Here is a 17678-nt window from a genome sequence, read left to right as displayed (position 1 = left end):
TCAAAAGAACCAGAAAAGAGTTGATTTAAAATGATAAAAGTGTATTCTTCCATGTCTATGAATAAATTAGGGTAAAAAGTAAAGAATGCATACTGAACTGGAAGTCTAATGTAGTCTGATGTGAACTGACAAATTCCTGGCTTGCATTTTTATAAACGAGCACATCAGGGGTGTCGAGTGAGGAATATGCATATATCTCAACCACAGAGCCAACAGCAACTACACCAACCAACCTTAAAAGATGTGCCTGTCAAGGGCCATAGCAAAGAGGGTAAGGCACTTGCCTTCCACATAGGCACACGGCTGGCCTGAGTTCAATTCCCAGCATCGTCCCTCAAGTACCACCAGGAATGATCTTTAAGTGTGGAGCCATAAATAATTCCTGAGCACTACTGGACACAGTGCCCCAAGAAACAAACAAACAAAAGAATGTGCCTGTTAAAGAGGCAGGCTGAGGGGTGGGAGAGAATGGGGATATCAGTGGAGGCAACTTGACACTGATGGTGCAGAAGGTGTTGGAACACTATATGTGTGAAACTCTATTATAAACAACTTTGTAATTTATAGTAGTTAATAATTTTTTAAATTCGAGCTGAGGGAAACAATTACACTGTAATTGATACATGATTTAATTTCTTTGATCTGTTTATTATATTAAAACTAGTTAGTATTTGCTGGGAATAAAATTTAAGATAACCTTTTATGTACCCATATAGTTGGAAAATAAGTAAAATACATTATATTTAACATAGAATACTTAGTATTAAATACTAAAAGAATAACAGCTCAATATATTTATGATATAAAATTTCTTTTCCATACATAAGAATCAAACAGCTCTTCAGTGGGTATACTTTACAATTGTGAAGTATTAGATTTATACCAAGCAATTCCCTCCCCCCTCCCCCCTTGGTTACAGGCAAGACAATCACCCTATCACTGCTTAGGCTCAACAAGCAATTTTTAACTCATTTTACACTCTTCAATCCTCTCTGCATACAATCTTACAACCCCAGAGTTAAACTGTGGTAAAGGTAATTTCAGCATTGGCTTAACTACTTTCTTTTGGGTCAGTAGAAGCCTCATCAAACATATCTCACAAAGTTCCAATCTTTCCTCAAAGAACTTTCTAGAAAGTTCAAATCAATATCACCTCTCCATAACCAACCACAGAACCTGCATTCTTCTCCTGTCCCACAGAGTTTTAGCAACACAATCTGAGTCAGAAACTATTTTGGAATGTACTCTATGCTAGACTGTGAGTACTCGGAGGACAAAAATACTTTGTTTTGTTTCATTATTTTAGCTCAACCATTTAAACATTGCTTAATACGAAGCTGTCATTTGATTTCTTGCTGAGACACAGCCCAGGATCTGAGTCTATTTCTTCCATTTTATGTTTCATTCTAACATCCATGATATAGTTGTGTTATATTTATTAATCCATCTTCATGTTTATTTTAATGAAACTGACCTCTTCCCAAGCACTGGGGAGCTGATTTGATGTATTTAAAGATGGAATCATGCTGAGCCTATATTGCATTCAGGATTCCATGACAATTAGAAAGATGTAAAAATTTACACATACCCCTTCCCCCCCCCACACACACACACAGCACAGAGCAAATAAATTAAGCCAGTGTTTGTCCTGATAGAAAATCAAGGAATATAAAATCAAGGGATATAAAAATAGTTATCTCTGCTCCAGGACAACCTCAGAACTGGCTCATCTTACTAAGATTCTGGATTTTGTTAAGGAAAATAATCAGAAAAAGTAGACTCTACCTCTGAGCATAGACTGCAGAGCTCATGATGTTAGCCCACACGTCTTTCAGGGTCTGAAGCTGAGTCTGAATCACCTTCTGGCCCTCTTTGTTGCTACTTCTCAAGGCCTGTTCTCCTTTGCCAATCGCCATATTCAATTTAACTTCCCCTTCCCCTTTCATCAGAAGAATATCCTAGAAGAGAAGAGTGAATACTTGTCATCAAGAGTAGTGAAAACTTTGATGTTTTACAAAAAGATTCTGTTTTCCATGAGAATCAAGGTGGGAAATCACATTTTGGGGAGCAATGTTTTAAAACACCAGCTATAACAAAAATGTGCAAGTCCTATTCCAAAATATAACTTCATTTAAATATCAGGAATCAAGACTCTTAGAGTCAAATATTCCTTAATTTAATGTCTTGGAAAGCTTCCCCCCCAACCCCAGTTTAGAAATGACACTGGTTTCTCTTCCTTTGTTTTACAGTAAAAGAAAAATTATTTGGGAAGTGGAAGCACATGTGTTACCAGTCCTGTCATCATTGTCTGACTAAGTCCAATCTTTCTAGGCCAACTTCATAGATGACATTTAAGACTGGTGACTGGTGATACTCTTTGTGCTTCAATCCACATTATACTTCAGGTAATTTGGGGGTAGGGGGTGGGATGGGGAGGTTGTGTCATACCCACAGTGCTCAGGGATTTACCTGGCTCTGTGCTTAGGGGTCAGTCCTAATGTGTACACCATCTCTCCAGCTCTAAGAACTCATAACAAATAAAGCTACTCAACAGCAAGGCTCTCCTAATAAGCAAAGACGAAATTTCGTCTAGATTTCCAGCCACTGCCCAGCGCTAGGAGTGGAGGATGTTTGCGGGAACGTTTACTAAACAAAACTGAACTCGAGTGTAAAGTTATTGAATAAAAACTCTTCTCCTCCAAAGAAGAAAAGTAAGTCTTCTCTCTTTACCCAAGTTCTCCCATCTGGTCCACAGGACTCTAGCTTAGAGGCTCACGGAATGACAGGCCCCAACTCCGACAATTTGTCATCTGATTGAATGAGTCTTGGGGGAGTGACCGGTGTACAGATCAACGCAACCCATACCTGGATTTGGGAGAGTCGTTTTTCCAGGGCATCCTTGCTTCCGGTCGTGCTCTCTGCGCAGGACAGTCTGTCCTGCACTCCTTTCACCCAGGACCACATGCCCTGCAGGGCCTCCTCCAGCCCCTCATGCTCCTGCAGGGCCAGCTGACAGCCCCGGAGCTTCTCCTTGGTCATTCTGAGCAGGTTCTGGTAGGTAGAGAAGAGCTGGGAGCAGAGTCGCCCCTCCTTGCCACCCCCACGGCCGTCCTCACTGAGGAGCTGTCCTCGCTGGGAAAGCTTATCAAGTGACTCTCTAAAGCAAACAGAAAGGACGTATTTTTTAATCCTGACACTCAGCCACGCAGGGGAGGGACGAATGGTTGTTGATGTTGGAGCCATAACCAGACAAAAGTTCACAGATGACAAGCCTGTCCCGGGAACGAGGGGGTGGAGCTCAGTACCAAGTCGGAGGGTTGCCCAAACCATTGAGAGATCTGACCACGTCTGGGCGGGCTGCTGACCACGTCTAGGCGGGCTGCGGTCCAGGCCAGCCATGCTACTAGTAATTCATTTCAGAAATGGGCCCGGGCCTGTCTGCCTGTTGCATGGCTCAATTCTTATTTATGTCCTAACCATGAGCTGCTCTGAGAAGCTCCCCCAAACATTCTTTTGTATATACTGGAGATTCCTCCCTTATATAAACCTTTTAGTTCTTTGCTCTCTCTCCCGCTTCTTTTCCATTTGGCTCCTTTCTTTGTACCCAGAGACATTCTGAGGACTCTTATTCAAAACCAACATTTAATTCTTGAACCCAGCTGTAGAAAGCAAATCACTTCACAATGCTTTTTCAGCATGTCTGATTTGGGGGGGGGGGTAAACTCTAAATAATAGTGGTGAATCTTTTATTGAAACAATGAATCTAATCAAAGCAGATAGAGTGTTAACTAGAATTCATCTGCCCCACAGGGACTGGGAGGGGTGGGGGGGTGGGGTTTTATTGGGATTCTTCATGGTAAAAAATAAGTTTTGGTAAAGGGAAATGTGTTTGAAATTTGCATGACTGAGACCTAAACCTGAAAGCTTTGTAACCTTTCCCACGGTGATTCAATAAAGAAAAAAAAAAAAAAAGAAGGTGTTTGCCCTCTGCCTTGTACTTCTGTCATATTCCAACCCTCCAATCTGCCCCCAGTCTGACTCAGTTTACCAGATGTCCACCTTCTAGAAAAATCAGGTGGTCACGTGCGTCTCCTATGCCCACCGCCCAGTGTAATTGCTGGCAGACAAAAAAATAATGAGATGACGGTGATTATCATTATGGTCATCATCAAATCTTTCAAAAGGACATTTGAGACATCTGTTCATTTCGTGGACACTCTGCTCATCTCAGTTTGGAGTTTTGTTAATTGCTCAGAGGGAAAATGCCATCCTATGGGAAAGACAGGCTTCATCCTTCTGCGGAGTTCAGATTTCTGTCAAGCACCCCTACTGGGAAATTCCTGCTACCAGAAGAAGGGCAGATGTCTGAACACACATTGTCTGAGCTCCAAGAGCCTGGAAGCCTGTCTCCCCCACATTCTTCATTGTTTTCTAACAATTCCTGTGAAAACAGCCTCCCAGAGGCCTTTGTGAGGTCTCTATATGACTTTGACAATGCTGTATCTGCTGGAAAGATCTATAATGTTTATACTCAGCAATCTGTTTTCTGAAACCAAAAAGGCACTCAGCAACAATGTAAGATAACAATTTACAATCATGGTTAACACTTGTTATTTCAAGAATTGTTCAGTGAGTGTGAGATATGAAAGGATTGACAAATGTAGGGATCTGGTTGGGAAATATAGAACATGAGTATGATCAATGTACATTAAAACTAGAAGTGTTGGGGCAGGAGTGATAGTACAGTGGGTAGGGTGTTTGCCTTGCACACGGCCAACCTGGGTTTGATTCCCAGCATCCCACATGGTTCCCCAGCACCGCCAGGAGTAATTCCTGAGTGCAAAGCCAGGAAGAACCCCTGTGCATTGCCGGGTGTGACCCAAAAAGCAAAAAAAAAACAAAAAACAAAAACAAAAAACAAAAAACAAACAAACCCCAAACTAAAAAATAAATAAATAAAACTATAAGTGTTAATATCCTTACAAACACATAAACTACAATAAATATAGAATATTACTCTAAGATATTTAAAGTATTGGACACTTTTGGATTATCAATCAAAAAATCGATGGGACTGGAAGGGGCAAGGAACTCAAGTGACTAGCAGAGGACTTTGGGACTGCCCAGGGGTCCAGAGAAACAGCCAGGTAGGAAGAAAAAACTCAAAAAGAAAACACATAGAAGCTCTTAGCAGATAGTCCCAGATATCAGAGAGGAAGAGCACAAGAAGGACGTAGGCTTGCCAGCATCAAATAATTGAAACCCAAGCACAAAAATTTGTAAGTCTACAACTGTACCTCATGGTGTCTCACTAATAAAAATTAAAAAATAAAAAGAAAGAAAGAAAAAGGGGAAACTTCAAGAGTTGAAAAAAATTCTATAATTATTAGTATTGTGAGTCTAAAGAAAACCCGTGACGACCAGAGAGATGGTCAGGATTAAGGCACTTGTGTTGCATGCATCCCGATTTGATCCCCAGCTTGACACATGGTTCCCCCAAGCAGGGGTCACTCCTGAGCACAAAGTCAGGAGTCCGCCTGAGCACTGCTGTGTGTGGCCCACCACTGCCTCCCACCAATACTCCCCCCAAAAAGAAACAAAAGCATTAAATCTCGTGATGAAAGGTAATTTAGACTATTTTTTCCAAGGAAGGGTGGCTAGAGAACTAGATACAAAAGAAGGTGTAGAGTAATCTACCAACATGTAAACTCAATTCTATAGACAAAAATCTTCAGTTCCAATGATTTTGATCATTCGTTATTCCTTTGCTATGGCTATATTCTTATGTTTTTTTTAATACCAAGTATGGGAGAGACCTTTTTTCTTTTTTCCACTTTTCCTTCCTTCCTTTCTTTTCCTTCCTTCTCTTTCTTCTTTTTTTCCTTATTTCTTTCTTCCTTTTCTCTTCCTTCCTTCCTTCCTTCCTTCCTTCCTTCCTTCCTTCCTCTCTCTTTCTTTCCTTCTTCCTTTCTTTATTTCCCTTCTTTTCTTTCTTTCCTTCATTCTGTTTGTGGCAGTGGTGATACCATACATGTATAAGTGAATAGAACTAATTTGAAATTCCACAAAATTGTAAATAAATGGGAATACAACATTAAAATTAATATTATGGTTAATTCTGTGTTCATATATTTAAAGCTTCCATAAAATAAATAAAGCCTTCAAATGAAAAATTTAATAACAGTGAAGGGAATTAAGAAAAATGAAAAAGAAAAAATCTGAAAAGGCCTAAAAGGATAAAAGTGTGTTTTATTCAAAGAAAGGAATGTTGGTTTTCTATTAGAAAATTTTATATTATAGGTACTGCTGAAGTGTTCGCATTAATAGACACCTCATCAGACATAGAACATCTACTACAAATGAGACATTAATATCTTCAAGCATCTGCACTTTATAAGGGTGGGCTTTAGCCAAACTGCAGTACCCAGATGGAAAATGATCCATCCTCCAATGGAAGGGGTCCAATTAAGCAACTGAAAATGCCAGGAGTGGAGAAAACATTGAGGAAATAAACCCGGCACAAGGCAGAGTCCAAGAGGCACAAGCCCTAGAACGTTGCCTGGGAAAGGAGCCAGCAATCCTGGCTGAATCTGAAAGTTATAAAGAAACAAACAGTGCTGCGGAGAACAACTTCCAGAAAAGCCCAACTGCATCAGAGCTTTGGCTTTATTAAGACGACTAGGAGAATGAGTCAGTAAAAGTTAATAATTTTTTCCTTTGGATTATTTTTTTGGGGGGGGCACAATTAGTAGTGCATGAGGACTCCAAGTTCTGTGCTCAGGGGCACTCTTAGAAGTGGTCAGGACATCATGAGATGTAGGTAACATGGCCTGCCCCAACATACCAAGCAGGGACTCAGTCCTGGCTCAGTCCTTTGAGATAGCTCTTTGGCTTATAAAGTGAATCTTATTTTGTTTTATTTTTCCAAAATTTGATTTCAGGCACCATGATTCGCAATATGGGTAATGGCAAGGTTACACACACACACACACACACACACACACACACACACACGCACGTGCACTAATTTTAATAGCACATACTCCAGCAGGGTCCACTTCCCTCTATCACACATCCGAGTGTCCATTCTGTCCTGTTCCCTTATCCTCTTTCACTGAGATGCTTTCTATTAAAAATCTCTTCCCGGGTCAGAGCAATAGTACAGCAGGTAGGGCATTTGCCTTGCACGCAGTCGACCTAGGTTCGATTGCTGGCATCCCATATGATCCCCCAAGCACCATCAGTAGTAATTCCTGAGCAGAATGCAAGGAGTAACCCCTGAGCATCACTGGGTGTGACCCTAAAAACATAATAATAATAATAATAATAATAATAATAATAATAAAATGAAAAAATAAGTAAAAACCTCTTCCCAGCTTCGATTGCCCATGAGTAGTTGTTATGTTTTTACTATGTGACTTTATATTGTGCACATAAAAGAGATTATTCAGTATCTGTCCCTTTCCTTTTGACTGATTTCACTCAGGATATTACTCTCAGACCCATCACTGTCACTGTCACTGTCCTCCTGTTGTTCACAATTTGCTCAAGCGGGCCCATAACATCCCCATTGGAGACTTTTGTTGTTACTGTGTTTGGCATATCGAATACATCACGGGTAGCTTGCCAGGCTCTGCCGTGTGGGCGAGATACTCTCAGTAGCTTGCCAGGCTCTCCGAGAGGGGCGGAGGAATCAAACTCGGGTCAGCCAGGTTGGCTGCATGCAAGGCAAACGTCCTACTGCTGTGCTATCACTCCAGACCCATCACATAACTACAAATCACATAATTTTGTCTTTTCTAATGGCTGAGTAGTATTCCATTGTGTATATGTATCACAGTTTCTTTATCCAGTCATCTGTTCTTGGAAATTTGGGTTTTTCCCCCCCAAATTTTGACTATTGTGAATAGTGAGGCAAAGAACAGAGGAACACAAACGTCTTTTTTGAAGAGATTTTTGCTGTTGTTCTTGGGATAAATGCCAGAAGTGGAATTGCTGGATCATATGGGTGATCAATTTCTAGTTTATTGAGAACTATTTTGTTTATTAAAAAGGAGAGACCAATAAACATTTACAAAGCAATGCATGTGAGTTTCTTTCCCCACATCTATGCCAACACTTGTTTCTAATCTTAATGTATGCCAGTTTCACCAGTGTGTGGTGATATTCTTTTATTTTTTAAAAATTTTCTTATTTTCGTGATGTGAGTTTTAAATGGAACTAAAGGATGAAGTCTACAAAAAAAGCATCAAAACTGGAAGTTGTAGAGCATAATTTTTGTAAGTGAAGAATATTTTTTTCTTTTTGGTTTTGTGGCCAGCTTGGTGATTTTCAGGGCTTACCCCTGGATCATCACTCAGAAATAACTCCTGGTGGTGCTCAGAGGATGAAATGCAATGCTGGGGATTGAACCCAAGTCAACCACATGCAAGGCAGACACCCTACCTACTGTACTATCGCTCTGACTCCAGGAAAAGTAGTCTTATAATCATTTTATATTTATAGTATTCTATTTTCAGAAGCTGTATCTTCTAGTAAAAGGGTCTTATAATAACCTAGGAAAGGAAAGTTCAGTATTGCTAATCCAGTATTCAAAACTGGTATCAAGATTCAATTAAAATGAATGACCTGCTCAATATGCTGAGAAAAGGGAGACCGAAATTGAATGTGGGTGAGCTCCTAATTGCCATCTTGGTGCTCGGTCCAAAAGCCCACACTGTACAGGAAGTGCCAGACAGTCACATATGTGGGGCACTGAGATATGACAGCGTCCACACTACTAATCAGCCGACAAACAAAAGAAACCAAATACCAAGCCTAATACTTGTTGTTTCTAATAGAAAAAATTTCCCTATTTTTTTTTTCAGGTCAAATCTGACAAAAACATAATAGGGAAAGAATTTGCTCCATTCTAGACTTTACCTTGCAGCCAATAGTTCTCCCAGAAACATTTCAACTTTACGGACTTCATTTTTCTTCTCTGGAATGTGCTGTTTAGTCTCTCCTAGGTTTTCTGTACTTAATCTTTCACCCATTTCATGAATCCATAAGTTCAGTTTTCTGTGTTGATCCTCAAAACTAAAAAATAACAAGCACATACACCTTAGAGAAATTTCTTATAAGATTATTTAATTCATTAAGTTTGAATATTTGAGGTCATACTATAAAAAGTATGAAAGAAAAACAATAAATCCATCCAATTAACCACTTATTTCAATAAATGAACAATAAATCCTCATAAGGTCTCATGAGATTCAAGTAGAAAAATATTAACAGTAGCTAATCTGATTTCTTGGTAATGGGTGGTAGCTGCTGGTTGGATTTCACTTTCATATCAATGGGAACTCAACTCTATGTCTTACTACAAAGACCATAGAGGGGAGCCAGTGGGTAGAATGTATAAGTTGGAAGCCCCAGGAAATGAAAGCAAGTCATTTTTGTCTTTCTATCCTATGGGAACTTGACTAAGGCATAAGCAAAGGGCATAAGCTCCAAAAACAATATAAGTTGTCTAAGAAACCTGGACAAGAGTATGGAAAATTTCTGTGCCACCAGAAAGACATCTGGAGTAGTTATATATTTTTTCCACCCTGGAAAATGAAGCTTCTGCTATATATTGCTTTGTTCTGTATTTTTGTATTCACCACTATTGCTATAGCTTTCTGATTGGGAACAGAATTAACTGTTGTTTTTCTGCCACACCTAACCCAATTGAAGTAGCTGCAAGCATGAAACTACTTGAATATCCTAAAACTTCAGTGTCAAAGCTCTAATATCTTAAAATAGTCATACAGAGAACAAGTACGAGTATTTATGTCATTCACATTTACTAGGAAATAATGTTTCTTTCTCTTTCTTTACAGACCATCTAGCCAAAACATACCCCTCAAATCTAAGCACGAATTGTCCTAGTGTGAATCTGTATGAACGGCTGAAATTTAAAATTTCAACTCATAATTTTGAATCTTGTTTATTTATTCACAATCACTCTTTTCTCTAAGTCCTTAGAAATAGAGCCATACGTGAGGGAATCCACACTTAGCAAAAAGTCATACCTCCCGAGCTCTAAGGCGCAGTCCTGCAGAGCTTGTCTGTCTTTAAGGCACTGTTTCAGGAATGCTTGGAATTCCTCATTAGCCTTCGTAATTTGCTCCTGAATGCTACTGACCACTTGTTTAGACAAATGTGCATACAATGTTTGTCCCTCCTGGGTCACAGCATCCAGCTTGCTCTGCCCATCTCTCACTGAGTCCAGAATGTTCTGTTTAGGGAAATAAAGATGCATAAAAATTGCTAACAGAAAGAGACCCTGGTGTAAGGGAGCACAAATCACAAATCTATATTGAGATAGAAAGTAAGACAAGGAAGAAGGACAAAGCCAGAAGGAAGAAGGTCTTTAATAGGCTGGAGCTGAATGATGTATACACTTGGAATATAATTAAGGCTGATCATTGAAGATGGTGCCTGCTTGTCAGTCCTTAGAACCACTGAAGACAAACTGAGCAATGCACGGTCGGGAAGGATTTCTTATCAATTTCTTCTTGCCCATTTCTCCATAGATTCCCTGTGTTCTACCTAGTTCAGGCCCTACCTGTTCACATGACTCGAGTGATATCTTCTTCCCGACTGTTTCTTCTCCTCCCTCTCCTTCACTGCTTCCTTCTCCTTTCTTCGCTCCCCTTCCTGGGCTCCCTCTCTATCCTGCATACAAGGCCCTGTCCTCAGGTTCCTGGTTTTGCTACTCTGAGCCTCTCCTCTGGAGAATGACGTGCCTGATGTGGCTTCAACAGAGCAAAAGGCCCCTGTTGCTGTGCTAGCTTGGCTGTTCCCTGAGTCCTGGGCTGGAAACCGCCACTTAGACTGTTCTGTGTGATGCTCCTTCTGCATCTCACATGTAAAGGTGACAGTTCCCCAAGAGAAGACAAAACCTTCAAGTCTGACCTCAGATATGAGGTTACCAAGCGGAGGGAACAGTAAGCTTTGGGGTCAGAGGTTCGATGTGGAAGAGACACAGGGCAATTTAGTGTGGTAACATTGTACTCTTAAAACTTACTGACATTTGTCTTCTTGAAAACCCATGTTATCATGATACAACATAAAATAAATGAAAGGGGACCATTCCACCCACTCCTGGATTCACCATGTCTCCTACAAAATTAGCTCCCATTCCTATAGCCACCTTCCTAACTATTGCTAATGAGTCATCTACATGGTTGTCATTCAGCCATTGGGCAGAAGGCTCAGTGCTTAAGACAGAAACTTGGGGCAGGGGGCCCAGGGGTGCATGACTGCCACCAGAGCTAATTCCAAGGATGCAGGAAGGGGACATTGTGGTGCAAACATTCAACTCAGGGCCTTGAAAATATAGGAATATGCTCTCTCACTTGAGTTATCTTTCTGGCCCCTGTTAATCTTTATTTTTTTAAAGTAGGAGCACACCCAGTGATGCTTAAGGCTTACTCCTGACTCAGTGCTCAGGGATCATTCTTGGAGGTGCTTGGGGGACCATATGTGTGGTGCTGGGGATCAAATCCAATGTGGCCACAGCAGGCAAGTGCCCTACCTGCTATACTCTCTCTCAGGCTCCAGTCAATCAATCATTTCTTAACTGTTTCACAATGCTCTTCTCTTCCTGAATTCATCTATTTTTTTAATAATCAGTGAGATCTATAAAACTTATAAATTCTATTACTTTGATTTGAATATATTCTGACTTCTAATTTAAATTACAGGCCATTAAAATAAAAAAAAAAGAATCCAGAGCCGGAGTGATAGTATAGCGGGTGGGGCATTTGCCTTGCACAAAGCTGACCAGGGTTCAATCCCTGGCATCCCATATGGTCCCCCAAGCACAGCCAGGAGTAATTCCTGAGTGCAGAGCCAGGAGTGCAGAGCCTGAGCATTGCTGGGTGTGACCCAAAAAGGAAAAAAAGAAATAGAAGCCATGTCTTTTAAAAACCTGCTCCACAACAATGATGGGAAATAGACACAATTTTTTTATTACTTTAGTGTTAAAATGGAAACTAGACTGAGTTTTGAATAAATTCTAAAGAAAGTCAAAAGGCGAAGAAAGAATTAGAAAGTATGTAACTCTAGTCTATTTGCTCAACTTGGCTGCATATTGCTTTACTTCTTTTTTTTTTTTTATTAGTGAAGCACCATGAGGTACAGTTGTAGATTTACAAATCTTTGTGCTTGGGTTTCGGTCATACAATGATCAAATACCCATCCCTCCACCAGTGCCCATTTCCCCCCACCCCCCTCCCACCCTGCCTCTGTGGCAGGGCATTCCCCTTTGTTCTCTCTCTCCTTTTGGGTATTGTGGTCTGCAAAAGAGGCATTGAGTGGCAATCATGTTCAGTCCATAGTCTACTTTCAACATGCATTTTCCCTCCTGGGAGGATCCTCCAAACACCCTTTATTTGGTGTTCCCTTCTCTATCTGAACTGCCCTTTCCCCTAGAATACCCGGCTGGCCTCTAAGCTATGGAGTAATCCTCCTGGTGTCGATCTCAGCTATTCTTAGGTATTGATCTCATATTTTGTTGCTTTATATCCCCCAGATGAATGCAATCTTTCTATGTCTATCCCTCTCTTTCTGACTCATTTCGCTTAGCATGATACTTTCCATATTGTACCACTTGTATGTAAATTTCATGACTTCATCTTTTCTAAGAGCTACATAGTACTCCATTGTGTAGATGTACCAAAGTTTCTTTAACCAGCCATCTGTTCTTGGGCATTCAGGTTTCTTCCAGTTTCTGGCTATTGTAAAGAGTGCTGCAATGAACAAACAAGTGCAGATGTCACTTCGACTACACATTTTTGCCTCTCTGGGGTATATTCCCAGGAGTGGTATCGCTGGGTCAAATGGGAGCTCAATTTCTAATTGCTTTACTTCTTAAAGGCTAACGAAATTGAATTATCCTAGGGAGGAAAAAAGATTGAATAAAACATAATTTAGGAAAAGTGGTGATTCAGGTTTAATGTGAATGTACTTTGGTGCATGGGGTTAGGGGAAGAACTGAAATTTTCATACCTGAAGATCTTGGAGCTTTGCCTCTAGAACTTTGCTGTCACCAGTTCTATCTGACGATGCTCTAGCTGCTGCTTTTATTCCAGAAAACCATTCCTGGAATTCCTGCATCGACTCTTTTGAAGAAAAAAAATTCAAAAAGAAAAATCAATGCAAATTCTTAAATAAGCTTTCAGAATTATCACAATGCATTCATTCTTCTAGTATCTTGCTTTATAAAATATTCCAGAAAGAAAATAATAATAATAATACATTAAAGAATGCAGCATGATTTATAACCATAACTGTTCATGGCAGAATTAAAAATTTTCCTAGAGGAAAGATGAAGAAAATTTCTATTTCTGATATATCTGATTTCCTTCTTTTTTCTTGTGGCAAATAAAGAGAATGAATTTGCCTGAAGTTAGTTCATGTTTCTCTAACATCTGATGCTCTTATTGATTCTTTCTTGTGGCAGAGAGAGAGAGAGAGAGAGAGAGAGAGAGAGAGAGAGAGACTTAATTACTGGAATGTGTGTAAGGCCAGGAAGAACGTTCTGGGCATGTGAGAGCCATTTTTATGATCAAGGGAGGAGCCCTCTTCTCTTCCCGCCATCCCTGGCCATCCACCACAGACCTGGCCCAGCTGTCTCTCTGAGGAAAGCCAAGTCAACTGACATAGGACCAGCCACACCCCAGCTGTCCGGCTGCCACTGCCTCTCCTAACATCCAACTTCATTGTGTCACTTCATCAAAGCAGTGAGACTAATTTTCCACACAGCAAGCTCATGGGAGACAAGACTGTTACCAAAATGGTAGCCTTCTATTCCAAGGGGAGAATGACACAGCATTCTCCTCAGGATGTGAATTCCAGCTCAGCCTATATGCCTCAGCCCTCAAATGAGCTTCAAAAGCTTCCCTTCTGGAATGTTCCCTCACCCTTCTGCTGGTAGTTTCCAGGCAGCCTGAGGTTGGGATGCTTTCTCACAACAAATGATCCTCCATAAGTGGAGGCCTTTCGGAGCTCACCGTTGAAGTGTTTCTCCAGAGAGTCCTGCAGGCTGGCCTGGGTTCTGGAGCACAGCTGGCTCGCGGCTTCATGTTTCTTGATGAGTCCCGTCAGTGCACTGCCCAGCCTCTCAAGCTCCACCGAGTGGTACTTGCGGCACAGACCGTTGAGATTTTCTTGGGTTGAGCTAATGCTGCTTTGCTGGCTTTGAAGTTCTTTTTGTACTTCCTAAAGGAAAAAAGTGCAGTCTGAAGGAAATGCATCACATTCAAGAAACACACCTTCAGCTCCACAATACCTTTTGATTTTTTTTTTTTTTTTTTTTTTGCTTTTTGGTTTACACCCAGCCGATGCTCAGGGGTTACTCCTGGCTCTGCACTCAGAAATCACTCCTGGAGGTGCTTGGGGGACCATATGGGATGCTGGGAATCGAACCCGGGTCATCCGTGTGCAAGGCAAACGCCCTATCTGCTGTGCTATTGCTCCAGCCCCTCCGCAATACCTTTTGTAAAATATCTGCCATTCGATGCTATAAGAAAACCCACCCAGTAATATTTTTTAATTATTTTTTTATTAGTGAAACACCATGAGGTACAGTTGTAGATTTACAAATTTTTGTGCTTGGGTTTCAGTTATACAATGATCGAGTACCCATCCCTCCACCAGTGCCCATTCTCCACCACCATGGATCCCAGTATCCCTCCCACCCCCGATCCCCCTGACCCCACCCTGCCTCTGTGGCAGGGCATTACCTTTTGTTCTCTCTCTCCTATTGGGTGTTGTGGTTTGCAAAAGAGGCAATATGTTAAGGGACTGTTTGGAGAAGTATTTCTTAGACATCTGTGTTGATTTTTTTTTCTCTTCAGAGTTTTGCCCAGTTCCCCTTAGGAATAATTTAAAAAATAGCTGTTGGGAGATGGTTAACATTGGGGTGATAACTGGTGTTTATGGAACTCACAAGTCCTTGGTTTTAATCATTTGAATATCATTTCTTTTCTCCCAGGATTGCCTGGGGCCACTGCAGTTATATCCAGCCATGCTCAGGAGGTGGTACCAGGGACAAAAGTCAGAGCCCTGTGCCTAGCAGGCATGCATGCCAGCCCTTTGCTCTATCATCCTGGCTGGCTTTTCAATCATTTGATAGGAAACTGCTAATGAAGTTCCCATCTAAATTCACATGGCTCAGCAGCCATGCGGGCTCATCAGGGTAACAGGCCAAACTAAAATTACCAGAAGTTCATTTAAAATATCTGTCATTTTAGGTTGCAAGTATAATAAGAAACTCTACCAAGATAGAATTAATTCTGTATCTCAAAAATTCAACTCAACACTCAAGACTTACAGATAAAGGATCAAAAATATCATTCACAAATGTGACAAAAGACAAAAGACATGGATTATTTTCTCAGCTGGTACTCAGAAACTATGTCTTTCTGGAGATGAGAGCAGTCAGACTGACCAAAATGAATAATTAAGTGAAGAAAATATCTTTGGCAATCAAGTTTGGAGATTTGTGGGAGTTCAGTTTTATAGGCTCTATTAAAATAGTATTGAAAATATTAAAATTATTATCAAGTCAGTAAAGGAATAGGCTCTACAGAAATCTATTTTTTATTTTACTCATCTTTGATTTCTGTTTTTATATTACTCATTTTTGATTTCTTGTCATCTGTATTTATTTCTCCATGTGTTTCTTTGATGAGTCTCCTCTCACAAAATTTTGATTCGGTGTTAATATGGGTTACTGAGAACAGAGTCTACATTTTCATGATTTTAACCATGGAACAGACAAAAGAGGGCAACTCTGATTACCACTAATGTTTAGACACTCGGCAACTGACCTTCACTTTCTGCAGCCCTTCGCAAGTCTCAGTTTGGGCACAGTTCATCAATGATTCTTCTAGTTTTGTCAACTGAGTTGTTAGCTCATTGATAAATTTCTCCACTTGAGTACTTTGAGCAGTGAAATCTTTCAACGTTCCTTTTGCTTCTTCAGTAATTTCTTTGGCATGCTCCAGTTTCTGCCTTAAGTCTGCTTCTATAAACTAAACAGAAAGCAACATTTCACTTGACTTCTATGAAGACCAGAATTCAGTGGGTATTTCATCAATTTGCTCGAGCAGGCCCAGTAACATCTCCATTATGAGACTTCTTGTTACTGTCTTTGGCATATTGAATACTCTTGGTAGCTTGCCAGGCTGTCCAAGAGGGGCGGAGGAATTGAACCTGGCTCGGCCGGGCTGGCTGCGTGCAAGGTAAATGCCCTACCACTGTGCTATCACTCCAGCCCAGTGGGTATTTATTTCAGTAAAAAATATTTTAAAAATATTTAAGATTACCCATGGTCATTAATTCAATTTTTGAAAGAAGGGAAGTCATTTAGTAGGCATTGCCAAATAATTTTAAGTGATGGGAAACAGAAAGAATAAGAATTGCAGTTGATATTGGGCATTCAAGGGTTAGTTTTGATTGAAGCTCTGGGGAATATATGAGATCCCATTCTAGAGAGCTAAATCCACACAAATTTACCAAAATGGTTATCAAAATAGACCCTTCATTATTCTTGAGAAATTATTATGCACTTTTCTCAACTGGAGCGATAGCACAGCGGGTAGGGCGTTCGTCTTACAAGCGGCCAACATGACCGACCCGAGTTCGATTCCTCCGCCCCTCTCGGAGAGCCCGGCAAGCTACCGAGAGTATTCGATATGCCAGACACAGTAACAACAAAGTCTCCAATGGAGACGTTACTGGGCCCGCTCGAGCAAATCGACAATCAACGGGAGGGCCTTCTCAACTGTAATCAATACATTGAATACATGTCGCTATGGGAAAGTATCAGTCAATGGAAAGGATAAAATATTGAGACAGAACTCTTTGTATGTACCCAAGAGAGACCAGCCAGGCTAGTGGATCTTTGGGCACATGATTTGAAATAGCTCAGCCTTTCTGTTTGGTTCAGCTCTACCCAATCCTGCCTCACAATTCCTACAGGCTTGTGCCATTAGCAGGACATCAAAAGAAGATTTGCAATGGTGAGTCCTTTAAACTCAGGTCCTGAGTCAATGAATAAGAAAAATATCAATAAAGAAGTCAAGATTCATAAATATACTCCCTGTTTCTGTCTATACAAAAAAATCTATGGGGCAAGCTGAATTATGCCACTTCAAAAATTTAATATGAGAAAAAGGGAACTGTCCTAAATTATTTGGGCTAGATATTTTTATTAATATTGACACAATTAATTCTAAAAATGTGAATATTTTAACTCATTAGTATGATACTGTTTACTTAGTATTGATCATAGCAATAAGAATACAGCCATACAAATGTGTTTGTATAAAATATATTCTTTATAAAGTATACAAGTACGTAGTTTCATATTTTTTGTATAGTTTCACTTAAAGTAGTTATGATAAATCTTCCTGAGTGCTTACCTGAAGGTCTGGTGGTGTTTCTGGATTTTTAGTTAATTCTTTAAGATCATTCACTTTAGAATGAAGGTCTTCCAATTTCAGTGCTTTGCTTTTAACTTCAGACTGCCAAAAATAAAAGAAAAAGTAGAAAATCATAACTGAGTCCAACCACTGATACAGTCTATTTGACATGAAATAATGTTATTTTATTTCTAAGTGCTCAACTAGAAACTATAGTCA

The 17678-nt window shown here is 40.3% G+C and overlaps 1 protein-coding gene across 5 annotated transcripts in view; it reads right to left on the bottom strand.

The window, feature by feature from the left end:
* SYNE1 (spectrin repeat containing nuclear envelope protein 1) overlaps positions 1 to 17678 on the bottom strand; it is a 566819-nt gene that overhangs the window by 302769 nt on the left and 246372 nt on the right. For all 5 annotated transcript variants that reach the window (XM_056125930.1, XM_056125931.1, XM_056125932.1 and 2 more), the window contains 8 exons: positions 17460 to 17561; positions 15864 to 16067; positions 14043 to 14250; positions 13039 to 13151; positions 10056 to 10261; positions 8923 to 9078; positions 2866 to 3157; positions 1786 to 1958 (listed from right to left, as the gene is read on the bottom strand). In XM_056125930.1, coding sequence (XP_055981905.1) covers positions 1786 to 1958; positions 2866 to 3157; positions 8923 to 9078; positions 10056 to 10261; positions 13039 to 13151; positions 14043 to 14250; positions 15864 to 16067; positions 17460 to 17561 — 1454 coding nt within the window. The remainder of the gene's footprint in view (positions 1 to 1785; positions 1959 to 2865; positions 3158 to 8922; positions 9079 to 10055; positions 10262 to 13038; positions 13152 to 14042; positions 14251 to 15863; positions 16068 to 17459; positions 17562 to 17678) is intronic.

Source organism: Sorex fumeus, unplaced genomic scaffold (assembly GCF_029834395.1).
Source record: "Sorex fumeus unplaced genomic scaffold, SorFum_2.1 ptg000061l, whole genome shotgun sequence".
In the NCBI taxonomy this organism is placed as follows: domain Eukaryota; kingdom Metazoa; phylum Chordata; class Mammalia; order Eulipotyphla; family Soricidae; genus Sorex; species Sorex fumeus.
The sequence above is the reverse complement of the archived record's forward strand: the minus strand, read 5'-3'. Positions and strand labels throughout refer to the sequence as shown.